The sequence below is a fragment of the Nesoenas mayeri genome (genome assembly GCF_963082525.1).
Source record: "Nesoenas mayeri genome assembly, chromosome: W".
Classification (NCBI taxonomy): Eukaryota; Metazoa; Chordata; class Aves; order Columbiformes; family Columbidae; genus Nesoenas; species Nesoenas mayeri.
This window is the reverse complement of record NC_137553.1, coordinates 5,039,799-5,052,631: the sequence shown is the minus strand read 5'-3', so window position 1 is coordinate 5,052,631 and position 12,833 is coordinate 5,039,799. Positions and strand designations below refer to the sequence as shown.

The 12,833-nt window shown below is 42.2% G+C and overlaps 1 protein-coding gene across 1 annotated transcript in view; it reads left to right on the top strand.

Annotated features, from left to right (window-relative positions):
• LOC308051405 (E3 ubiquitin-protein ligase UHRF2-like) overlaps nt 1-12,833 on the top strand; it is a gene marked incomplete at both ends in the record, with an annotated part of 100,304 nt that overhangs the window by 74,821 nt on the left and 12,650 nt on the right. Inside the window, 2 exons of the mRNA XM_080361836.1 lie at nt 8,769-8,875; nt 10,831-10,993. Coding sequence (XP_080217962.1) covers nt 8,769-8,875; nt 10,831-10,993 — 270 coding nt within the window. The remainder of the gene's footprint in view (nt 1-8,768; nt 8,876-10,830; nt 10,994-12,833) is intronic.

Here is a 12,833-nt window from a genome sequence, read left to right as displayed (position 1 = left end):
TATCTCATTTACCACCACGAGTGCCATGGGCGGCTTGTATGCAGTCTTGGATGCAATCCTGAGTATTCGCTACAAACATTTTAAGGCTCTCAGGGAGACCATGAATGAGAGGAGTTAAATGTGCTAGATCAATGGAGGCCAGCATTGGAGATTTTCTAAACTCCTCCCGTTCATATAGAGCTTGAACAGATGCTGCTTTCTGAACAGACGCTGCTAAATTGTTAAAACCAGCTGTCTTGATTTCTAGCAGCTTTCCTCTCTCCTGGGGATCTACTGCCCTGGCCCAAAATGTCGCTCTTGCAATTAAGGAGTAATTGTGGTCTCTGGGTAGAGTCATCAGAATTACCCTTGGACCCCAGTAGCCTCCTACTTCGTCCTCACTTAGCATAATTCTATCTCTGCCTGTCAGAGAGACTCAGACATATTCAACTTAAGATTCCTCTGTCTGTCATGAATATTTTTCTTTGAGCTGCATTAACTCTGCCGGAGTCCAGGGGATGATTCACGTTGTGACTTGAATGTCCTCCTCTTCTTTGTTAACAGCAGCCTCAGTTTTAATTACAGGTTATAATGAGACTGGTTGCAAGGTCTCAGTTAAATCTTTCTCCTCACATTCAGGCAATAAATTATGAATCTGTCTGAGTCAGAGGAAGGCATTTTTTGAAGCTATAAGTTTACTTTTCCAAGCATTGCTTTCAAACGACTGTTCGCATCTTTAAGAAAATTATTTTCGCTCATGATTGTATTATCGCGGTTGAGACGGACAAACGACATGGACCAGGTTCTTTCAAGATGAAAGTAATAGAGTGCCATGTATTGCTACAAGTGCATTTTTATACAATTCTACCAGTTCATGTGTCTTTTCACTATTGGTTACAAGTTACAGCACTAACATCTCATTGGTTAATTTTTCTATCATCCATGTTATTTTTCTGTCCCCTTCTCTCTCACGGGTACATCTCTCCTCTCTCCGGATACTCCTTTACTCCCATCCTTCTCAAGGGTAAATCTTAATATTTCAAGGCTGATCTCTACTCTCATATTTTCTGTCAAGGATTCCACAGACCCGCTGCAGTTTCCCACATTGTATCAACACGAGCTCCTAATTTTTCCCCTGTTTTTCAAAAGCCAATGATGATTTTAGCACTTTATTTTCAGACTCCATTGCCTGATATTCAGCATGTGCAATTTGTCTGGGGGAAGGGGATATCTGAGATTCTTGGAATTCTTGCTGAGGAAATGACAAACAGGGTACCAAGACTGCACGAATCGCTCCCTTGACTTTGCCCGCTTTAGCTTTCTGTGTAATTAAACATTGTTCAATGCGTTCTATCACTTTCTTTCCATCCTTCCAAAATTTACGAGCCCACTCCTTCCCAGTCTGGGAAGGGGTACATTTTTGCAGCAGTTTATCCATAGCACCTTGCTCTTGCTGCACCATTTTTTCCATTGCATTAAGATAATTAATTTAGCAGAAGTTAAGCTCTGTGCAAGGCAGATAGGCTGAACTCCTGAGTGATGCAAATAACTTCAAGTCAGCAGGCAAAACATCCCCTTGCCCAGCTCACCCTACCAGGTGCCTCTATACAAGAGGTACGAGGCTCTGGAAGTGGAAGGCCAACCAATGGCCAATGAAAATAAAGAACCATCTATACCATCTATACCACAGGTGCTCACACAACCTGAAAGGCCTGCCCCCCCGTATTATGACCACCTCCACAAGAAAAAAAATGGAAGTTTATAGTTGTAGGCGACTTCCTTCTGGGGGGTACGGAGGGTCCAATATACCGGAAGGATCCTCCTCTTAGGGAAGTCTGCTGCCTTCCTGGGGCCCAGGTTAAGGACATGGCCAGGAAACTTCTTAGCCTGGTACGACCTTTGGACTACTACCCATTACTGGCTTTTCATGTGGGTAGCAATCAGGTTGTGACCCGTAATCCAAGGGCAATTAAAAGAGACTTCAGGGTCTTGGGACGGTTGGTGAGGGAATCAGGTGCACAGGTTATTTCTCCTCTCTTCTTCCATTTATGGGCAGTGACATTAGAAGAAACAGATGGGTGCATTCAATTAACCCAAGGCTCCGTGCTTGGTGTCACCACCACAATTTTGGCTTTTTTGATAATGGGATGGCCTACATGGCACCAGGTTTGCTGGTGTGGGATGGAGTTCATAAAGGGAAGAAGGTCTTTGCACAGAAGCTAGCAGGGATCATTGACAGGGCTTTAAACTAGATATGATGGAGGAGGGGGATGTAATCGGGTTCGCCTGTGACATGCTGTGGGATGAGACAGCAAGCATAGAGGGGCAAGGAGAAGCAGGCTCTAAACTGATGAGCTTGGGGTGTAGGGTCCAAAGTGGTGATGCTCACGCAATCACGTCCAACTGGGGAACATGCCCGACCAACCAGGGCAGTGACAAATATTCCTTAGCTGCCTCCTAAGATGAGAACCAGAGGGCCAACCACCTCAAGGGTACATGTGGCTGCGGTAGATCTTTCTGCACCCCTCATGAGAAACCTGCATGCTTGAGTACTTCCCTGAAGTGTCTGTACACCAACGCGCATAGCACGGGGAATAAACAGGAAGAATTAGAGATCTATGCATGTTCACAGGGCCATGATCTCATTGCTATTATGGAAAAGTGATGGGACAGCTCACATGACTGGGATGTTGTCATGGAAGGCTATGTAGTTTTTTGGAAAGACAGGCCAGCAAGGTGAGGTGGAGGAGTTGCACTTCATGTGAGAGAACAACTCAAATGTCTTGAACTCTGCTTAGGGAGGATGACAAGCGAGTTGAATCCTTATGGGTAAAAATTAAAGGACAAGCCAACAAGGGGGACACTGTTGTGAGTGTTTACTACAGGCCACCTGATCAGGAGGAGGAAGTTGATGAGGCTTTCTACAGACAGCTGGAAGTAGCCTCATGATCACATGCCCTGGTTCTCCTGGGAGACTTCAATCACCCTGACATCTGCTGGGTGGGCAACACAGCTCAGCATGCACGGCCCAGGAGGTTCCTACAGATCACTGGTGACAACTTTTTGACACAGATGGTGGAGGAGCCAACGAAGAGAGGTGTGCTGCTGGACCTTGTCCTAACAAACCGAGAAGAAATGGTTGGAGATATCACGATTAGGGCCAGCCTCTGCTGCAGCGACCATGAGATGCTGGAGTTCAGGATCATGCATGGAAGAACTAAAACCATGGACTTGAGCAGGGCAAACTTTGGCCTCTTCAAGGTCCTGGTTGGAAGAATCTCATGGGATAGAGCTCTAGAAGGTCCAAGAGAGCTGGCTAATATTCAAACATCACTTCCTCCAAGCTCAAGACGGATGCATCCCTATGAGCAAGAAATCAAGTAAAGGGAGTAAGAGGCCAGCATGGATGAGTAAGGAACTCCAGTCAAAACTCAGGTGAAAGAAGGATGTTTATGTAATGAGAAAAAGGGACAGGTCACCTGGGAGGAAAACAAGGAGACTGCTAGAGTATGCAAGAATGCGGTGAGGAAGGCCAAGCTTCACTTGGAAGCAAATCTGGCCAGGGATGTCAAGGACAAGAAGAAGGGCTTCTTCAAGTATATCAGCAGCAAAAGGAAGGTTAGGGAAAATGTAGGTCCACTGCTGAATGAGGAGGGTGCCCTGGTGATGGATGATACAGAGAAGGCAGAGTTACTGAATGCCTTCTTCGCTTCTGTCTTTACTGCTAAAATTGGACCTCAGGTATCCCAGGCCCTAGAGACTAGAAACTACAGGCCAGTCGGCCTCACCTCCATCCCTGGAAAGGTGATGGAACAGCTCATTCTGGATATCATCTCCAAGCATGTGGAAAAAAAGGTTATTTGGAGTAGTCAGCATGGGTTCACCAAAGGGAAACCATGTTTGACCAACCTGATAGCCTTGTATGATGGTATGACTGGCTAGGTAGAAAAGAAGAACCAAGAAGAAATGGTTGGAGATGTAATGGTTGGGGGCAGCCTCAGCTAAAGCGACCACGAGATAGTAGAGTTCAGGATCCTGCGTGGAGGAAGCAGGACGATAAGTAGGACTAAAACCATGGACTTCAGCAGCGTGAACTTTGGGCTCTTCAAGGTCCTACTTGGAAGAATCCTATGGGATAGGGCTCTAGAAGGTAGGGGGGTCCAAGAGAGCTGGCTAATATTCAAACATCACTTCCTCCAAGCTCAAGACTTGAACAAAGAGAGATTTGAAGAACTCCTTATCAGGACCTCCTGTCCTTGCAGTTAGAACATCCTGGAACCTGTGCACTTAGTTGAGTTTGTTTAACATATATCTTGAAACTGTCCGCTAAAGTGTCCTTTAGATGAACTTTACTCATTATAAGCTCATTATAATACTGAAAATCACACCCAGAGGAGCGAAGACCCCTGCCCAAGTGAAGACCCTTACCCATGAGCATGTGTAGTACAAGAAAATGATTGTGTAACCATATGTATGTTACTAACCAATCCTGGAAAGGCGGTGGAAACATGGGGAGGTACTAACCAAAAATCAAAAGTATAAATTATGTAAATACTGTGAAGAGGGTGTGCTAACCTTGTGGTTTTATCACTTAGCACTCAACATTGTGCAATCTCATAATGAAATGATATCTCATCTCTGTGTGTATATTACAGAATCACAGAATGGCTAGGGTTGGAAGGGACCTCTGGAGACAACCACCTGCTAAAGCAGGTTCACCTAGAGTAGATTACACAGGAATGTGTCCAGGCAGGTCTTGAATGCCTCCAGAGAAGGAGACTCCACAACCTCTCTGGGCAGCCTGTTCCAGTGCTCTGTCACCCTCAAAGTAAATAAGCTTTTCCTCATATTCAGATGGAACCTCCTATGCTTCAGCCTGTGTCTGTTGTCCCTCATCCTATCGTTGAGCACCACTGAAAGGAGTCTGGTCCCATCCTCTTGACATCCACCCTTGAGATATTTATAAACACTGATGAGATCCTCTCTCAGCCTTCTCTTCTCCAGGCTGAACAGACCCAGCACTCTCAGTCTCTCCTCATAAGAAAGGTGCTCTAGGCCCCTAATCATCTTCAGGGCCTGCCGCTGGAGGTCCTCCAGTAATCCCTTATCCTTCTTAAACTGGGGAACCCAGAACTGGACACAGTACTCCAGAAGTGGACTCACCAGGGCAGAGTAGAGGGGGAGGATAACCTCCCTCGACCTGCTGGTCACACTCTTCTTAATGCACCCCAGGATACCATTGGCCTTCTTGGCCACAAGGGCACATTGTTGACTCACGGTCAACTTGTTGTTGACCAGAACTTCCAAGTCTTTCTCTGCAGTGCTGCTTTCCAGCAGGTCCGCCCCTAACCTGTACTGGTGCCTGGGATTATTATTAAAGAGAACTGGCCCCAATACTGAGCCCTGGGGAACACTACTTGTGACTGGCCACCAACTGGATTGAACTCCATTCACAACTCTTTGGGCCCAGCCATCCAGATGGCTTGTTATCCAGTGAAGAGTATACCCATCCAAGTCATGACCAGCCAGTTTCTCCAGGAGAATGCTGTGGGAAACAGTGTCGAAGACTTTACTAAAGTCTAAGTTGACAATATCCACAGCCTTTCCCTCATCCACTAAGCTTTTTTTTCCCTGAGTTCCAGCCAAAGCTGTCTGTTCAGCCAGGCCAGTCTTCTTCACCACCAGCTCGTCTTTTGGCACATAGGGACAGCCTGTTTCTGTACCTTTAAGATTTTGTTCTTGAAGAATGTCCAGCCTTCCTGGACTCCTTTGCCCTTCAGGACTGCCTCCCAAGGGACTCTGTCAACCAGCCCTCCAGAAGTCCAGGGTAGCGGTTCTGCTTATCCCCCTCCTTACTTCTCCAAGAACCATTTCATTTCATTATCATTTCATGATCTGTATGCCCAAGACAGCCTCCAACCACCATATCACCCACAAGTCCTTCTCTGTTTGTAAACAATAGGTCCAGCAGGGTTCCCTAGCTGGCTGACTCACCATCTGTGTCAGGAAGTTATCTTCCACACAGTCCAGAAACCTCCTAGACAAGGGGGGTCAAACTCATTTTCACCGGGGGCCACATCAGCCTCACGGTTGCCTTCAAAGGACCAAATGTAATTTTGGGACTGTATAAATGTAACTACTCCTACTGATGTGGTCCCCGGTGAAAATGAGTTTGATACCCCTAGTCTAGACTGTTTCCTCTCGGCTTTATTGTATTACTTTCCAGCAGACATCTGGTAAGTTGAAGTTCTCCATGTGAGCAAGAGCTAGCGATCATGAGACTTCTCCCAGATGCTTATAGAATATTTCATCTGCCTCTTCATCCTGCTTGGGTGGTCTGTAACAGACTCCCACCAGGATATCTGCCTTGGCCTTCCCCCTGATTCTTACCCATAAACACCTGACCCTTTCATCACTATCATCAGTCTCTAGACAGTCAAAACACTCCCTAGCATACAGGGCTTCCCCACCACCTGTCTTTCCTTGCCTATTCTTTCTGAAGAGTTTATAGCAATCCATTGTAGCACTCCTGTTGTGAGTCATCCCACCATGTTTCTGTGATGGCAACTATATCATAGTTTTCCAGCTGCACAATTACTTCTAGCTCCTCCTGTTTGTTGCTCATGCTGTATGTATTGGTGTAGGTGCACTTCAGTTGGGCTATTGATCCCAGCATATGTTTTGGAATGAAAGCTCTAATTCCTGTGTGACTGTTCTCAGGTGTTTCCCTGGTTTCTAAGGCATTAACAACCCTTGCATCTTTGCTGCTGTGTGGATCTTTATCCCCTACCCCCACTGAGATGGCTAAGGTGCAAGCACTTAAAGCTGTAACTCTTCGAAAAAGATAGCGTTCTATTTGTTCCTCACTTTCCTTCTCCTGGTTTTCCAGTTTACCCCAAATCTATAGCATTTTGCCCATTCAGGTGTAGAACACTGAAGTATGTATGCCCAGGCCTTATATCTATATTATCTCTTTGTTAAGCTCAATAGCTAAAATATAGCGTTGAGCAATCTTCCAGAATAATCTAATTTTACTTTGAAGGTCTCAAAAGTTTGAGAATTCTCTGTTTCCCATGGAAATTGATTATAGTGATTAATTACAAACATAGTTAAATATGTGCCTTCCATTTTAATTTGTTTGACTTAAGCCTCTATCCATTTCTTCTTGATTTTTGTTTGTTTGTTCGATAAAAAATATTTTTGTATTCAGCATTCATGAGGGTACCTTCATGAAGGTACATGTACATAATATTTTTTGCTAAACTAAAAAGTCTCCACCCTTTGTCGCTTCTGAGTTTCTCCAGTCTGGTTCATTTCTTTGCTTTTTTCCCTCCAGGTTTTTTAACATCCTGTTAAATATGCTATTCCAATACTTGTTTCAACAATGCTGTAAAAGAGGTAAAAACACCTCCCAGTTTCTGATTACTATCATTTCCTTTATTCTATTTTCAGTATTTTTCCAACCAAAATTTTTTACCTTCTAGTGTTTTATTTTTGTTGTATCTAAATAAAAAGGAATGATAAACACTAGTAGCTCTGTTACTGAATCTATTAAGATTTTTCTACACAGTTTAAAGTAAACACCATTTCTGTAGTTACTTTATGGCCCTGTACAACCAACATTTCTCTGTCATGACACCTCTTGTTTGGTTATTGCCAGTCATAAAACAGCGGTAATAATCTTGCAGTGGGTTGGTATTGGTTCCATGCTGATGTCAAACATTTAATAGTGGTTATAAATTGACTGAATTTTACTACTGCATACCAGTATGTTTAGGTTTTTTGCTCTGAAGCTTCATATGAAAATTACTAATTTGCTAAATATTCTTTTTATATCAGTGCTTCATGCTTTGTAAAAGATCTACATTTTAAAAGAGAGACATTATTATAAATACATTTGCATTTTTTTCTGAAATACTTGGATTTATCATGGATATTGTGAATTTGTGACAAGTTAAAAAAATTGAATAATATTGGCTTCACTTAAGCACTATGTATATTTTCATTATTTTTAAAGCTTTTTTAAAGGAACGCTTAATCAGCCTTCATTCAATTTCACATAATTCATCGTTAGTAAATATAGACTACAACAGAATTATGTCAGTTCATAGAGTTTGCATCTGAATGAGCCTTGTAAGCTCTTAGCAGTTGAGAACAACTGAAATTGAGGTGGGGGCAACCTCTGCAAATGTAAATAAAAAAACTAAACCAAACCACAAACAAACAAACAAAAAACCCCAACCTTAGACACCTTCTTTTTCTTTGGATTTTTTTTCCTGATTTTTATTTTTACTTGTTAGTAAATGTGTATAGTGTTATTAAAGTAAAGTACTTGTCTTTGTCTTGTACTGAAGTACAAAGTGCTTTGCTGTATTGGTGCTCGGTCCCATGAACAAGCAGAAGTGAGGTCTCTGAGTGATGTATTACATATTTTCCAAATGGGATTTTCTTGTAAGCTGTGAAGAGAATGAGTAAACACTAGCTAGAATGCATTCCATCTATCAGAAATATTTGTGTGAATAAAATTAATGCTTGAGGAGTTAATTTTTTTTTAAAGGCAGATGTATTTTTTTTGTCATCACTTTCTTATTAACATGTTGCATCTGAACCAGTAGCTTTTTGCTGTCATGGTTACTTTGAAAGGCAAATGATGTAAAAACTGAGCACATGTTTTTCTTTACCTCAGGCAATTGTTCTTGTTTGAGTAAATAGAACCAATGAGGGAGCAGGTTTTCAGTTCAGATGCTTTAATACGGAATGCTAAAATGGAGGATAATCTTCTTACACAGGATCGAGGAGATGAATTCACTTATACTGGGAGTGGAGGTAGAGATCTTTCTGGAAATAAAAGAATTGGAGAACATTCATTTGATCAAACATTAACACATATGAACAGGTAAGTTTTTAAGACTAAACTTTTCCCGACCAAAGAGGTGAGTTTTATTCTGTTAATTTAAAAATGAGATTTTGCAAAATTTGTTCCCTCTTATACATCTTCTACTGTAAACAGTGGTGCCTCCTGCTGTTTAGAAGTATTTTGTCAAACATAGTGTTATGTTGATTTAAATAATTTGTAACTGATGAAATATATTGCTGTATTACAGGTTCAGCTGGCAGCTATGTATTTAGTTGAAACTGTCCTACACTTCTTATGAGACGACTTGGTCTTCAGTTGATTATAAGTTTGCCAAACTTAAACCTCTTAAGCTGAAATTTTCTGTGCTGGTTGTTTGCCTCAGATTATTCTTATGAAGTTTCATTAAATGGTTTAACAATTTATGAAAGTTAGGTATGAAGAAAGTATGTTCATTTGCCCATACTAAAAGAAATCTTACATATTTTTAATAGCCTTTTGTGCCTTCATACTTTATATGAAGAACAAGGAATTAGTATTGCTTTGCCTTTAGGCTGTGTGTTTTCATGTCCCTGATAAAAGTTGGCCTATTTTTTTTTTGCCAAATTGTGGACAAAAACAATTGAAGAAAAAAAAGTTTTGAAAAAATAAATTAGACATTTGCTTGAAGTATATTTATGTTCTGTAAATAGCCTGCCTAAACTCCAGGAATTCTCAATACTTTTACATTTCTAAATGTATACCATCTGCATGAAGCAACTATCCATGCAGTGGCTATGGGGTACTAAGGTTGACTGGGACTTTCTGTACCAGATCTGACATTGAATGTCCTGTGCTTCTGTCAAGCACCAAAATTGAGTGGGGCAGCATACTTTCAGGCTTTGTGCTGGTACTTAGAGGAGAAAGAAGAAAAGCCTGACTGGGATACTGATGGAGGAAAGGGAGATAGATGTAGGAGAAACAAGAGCATGGAAAGAAGAGAGATAAAATAGATTTGGGCAGCAGGTTTAAAATGGCTTTTAATCATTAAAGCAAACTTTTTTCTTGGAACCTGAAATAAAACCTAGGGCTCCTGTCTTGCCATTCCTCTGCTCTCAGCAAATGGTTGTGAAAGCCATTGGCAAAGTGTGTGTCTGGTTGCTTTGTAGTAGTTAGGGTGCATGGAGTATAACATGGTGCTATCGGTTATCCATTTTGACTGGCTGATGGTAGTCCTTGCTTTGTGTCTAATGTTCTTAACCCTCATGATGACTGAAGGAGGAAACTATGGTTGCATGTAATAGAATCAGAATTGGTTTTTTGTTTGTCCAGAATGTTTTCTTATTTTGTCTGTACAAAATAAATACTTTTAAAACGTGCATTACTTCACCTTTCTTTACTTTTCTGTATATTCTGGGCTGTAGATTTTGCCATATTTTTCTGAGCACTGTTGTTTCTTTTGTGGTCCATGGTTGGGTTTGAACCTGATTCCAGAGACTTTTGTTCATTCACACTCAAATCAATGTATGACTATAAAAATATTTTATGTTCAAACTGTTTAGCCAGGGAGGTATTAATACTATCTTACTCCAAGTGTCTAGAATAGGACACCTATATAAATAGTGGCTAAAAATGAATGCTTCAGGAGAGACTCAGAGCAAGCTGGAGCCTACTGTTACAACTTTTAAAATATCCTTCTTACTTGAGAAATAAATAATGTTAAAAATGAAAAAAATATTACACCTGAAGGGATTGGTTTATTTAACTGTATTAGCTGAGTTTTCATTGTAAACATTTGGAACTAAATATATTGTATTCCTATTCCCATTCTCACACATGGTAGAGTTGATCTCATTGCTTCCATTGGCATTGCAGTCTACTGAAGAATTCACTGCAAATTCTTCTGCTTAGTAAACAGAACTGGATAAGGCAAATGAATTTGATCTTGTCACACTAATTCTCAATAGTATGCTGTATGAAGCCATATATCTTATGAAGATATTTTATGTGATTTTCAGGGCATTGGCCCTTAACTGTGATGCCCCATTGGATGATAAAAATGGAGCAGAGTCTAAGAACTGGAGAGCTGGTAAGCCTGTCCGAGTAGTGCGCAGTTCAAAAGGACGACGGATCAGCAAATATGCTCCAGAGGAAGGCAACAGATATGATGGCATTTACAAGGTATTATGATTTTTACTGTATATACAGCATTACATTTTTCTTAAAACATGTTTCTTAAGAGCCTTTTGTGCTATATAGCAAACACTTCATTATTGCTTTTGGAGGAATAATTCTTTTGTTACCATGAGGATGGTTTAGCCTACCTCATTCTGTAGTGAAATGAAATGGAAGTGTTCTATTCCATTCCAACTGTGGCACTGACAGATTGCACAGCAGTTCATGTGGATGTACATGTGGGAAGGGCTGCGCACTCTGCCAGTTATCAAGCTGCTTCCTGCTCTGCTCACCCACAGGCTTAGGGTGCAGCCCTGATGGTTACCCCAGATAGCTGGTGGCTGTGCAAGCCTACCTGGCAGCTTAAGGTCTCCAGAGAACTAGAAGAGCTCATTAGACAGTGTTTTGAGACTGCCAGTGGTAGAGACCAGGCAAGGGCTGTGCTTCGTATCAGCTGGGAGCCCATCTATTAATATCTAGCCAGGCTACCCTGGGACTAGTGGACCCAGCCACACAGACAGAGCTTCCTATTAGGGAAGCTGCTGTCCAGGTGGAGGGCTGCAAAACTGTACCTCTGCTTCCTGAGCGGAGGGGAGTGCAAGCTCCACCTGTGCAAAGTGTGCTCTGGTGGAGTCACTCAGGCAGCACGTGGAGGAGCTGCAGGAGGAATTCAGCAGGTTACACTGTATTAGGGAGGGAGGAACAAGAAACAGAGTATTATTTGAGACTTTGCAAGAAGAAATATTAGGGCCCTGTGGCACTAACCTCCAAGGACTACCAGACAAAGACTGTCAACAACAAAGAGACAGCACCTTGGAGAAAGAGGCATCATAGTCTCTGGTGACTCGTGGGAACAGGATATCACTCCTACCCATTTCCTCATATGTACCAACCAGCAACAGATACAAAGTCTTGGCAGCAGATAAAACCAATGAGCAAGATTCACAGGGAGAAACCGCACCAGCAGTACATACTAAAAGCTGCAAAAGGAAGCAGTGAGTGTTAGTAGCAGGCGACTCTGCTGAGAGGCATGGAGGCACACCCATCTACCATCCTGATAAACAGTCAAGGGAAGTTTGCTGCTTGACAGGAGCCAAGATCTGGAATGTGAGGCATGCTCCTCAACCCTCTCCAAAGTCAAGAACTCTAAGTCCAGACAGCTCAAGTGCTCACCAATGCAAGTCCATCCATCTCAAGTTCATAGAAGACCACAATGGATAGCTACAAACTCTTTCAGAAAGATGGGAATGGAAGAAGAGGAGCTGGAGTTGCACTTTATGTAAAAAAGAGAAATTTGAATGTATGGAGATGAGCTATGGAGACCACAAAAGTTCTATCTGGAGGGATTGTCATCAAGGGTGATCTTATGACAGGTATCTGTTATCAACCACCCAATCAGGATGACGAGGCCTACGAAACCTTACTTTGGCTGTTCAAGGAATTCTCAGCCCAACAAAACCTTGTCCTCATGGGAGACTTCAATTATCCAGACATTTGTTGGAAAAACAACACAGCAGTGCAAAAGTTGTCCATCAGGTTCCTGGAATGCATTGAGGACTGCTTCCTGCTATAGATGCTGGACATGCCAACCAGGAACTGCTAGATTTACTGATCACAAACTGAGAAGACTTCCTTGACAACATAACTACAGCAATCACAACATTGTGGAGTTTAAGATCCTGCCAAGCATGCTGAAGAACAGTAGTAGGACAAAGACCCTGGAGCCAACTTCAATACGCTCAGAGCCCAGCTGCAAGGGATTGCATGGGAAGCATCCATGGAGAACAAAGGAGTTTGTGAGTGCTGGGTGTTATTCAAGAACAGCTTCCTGGAAGCACAAGAACAG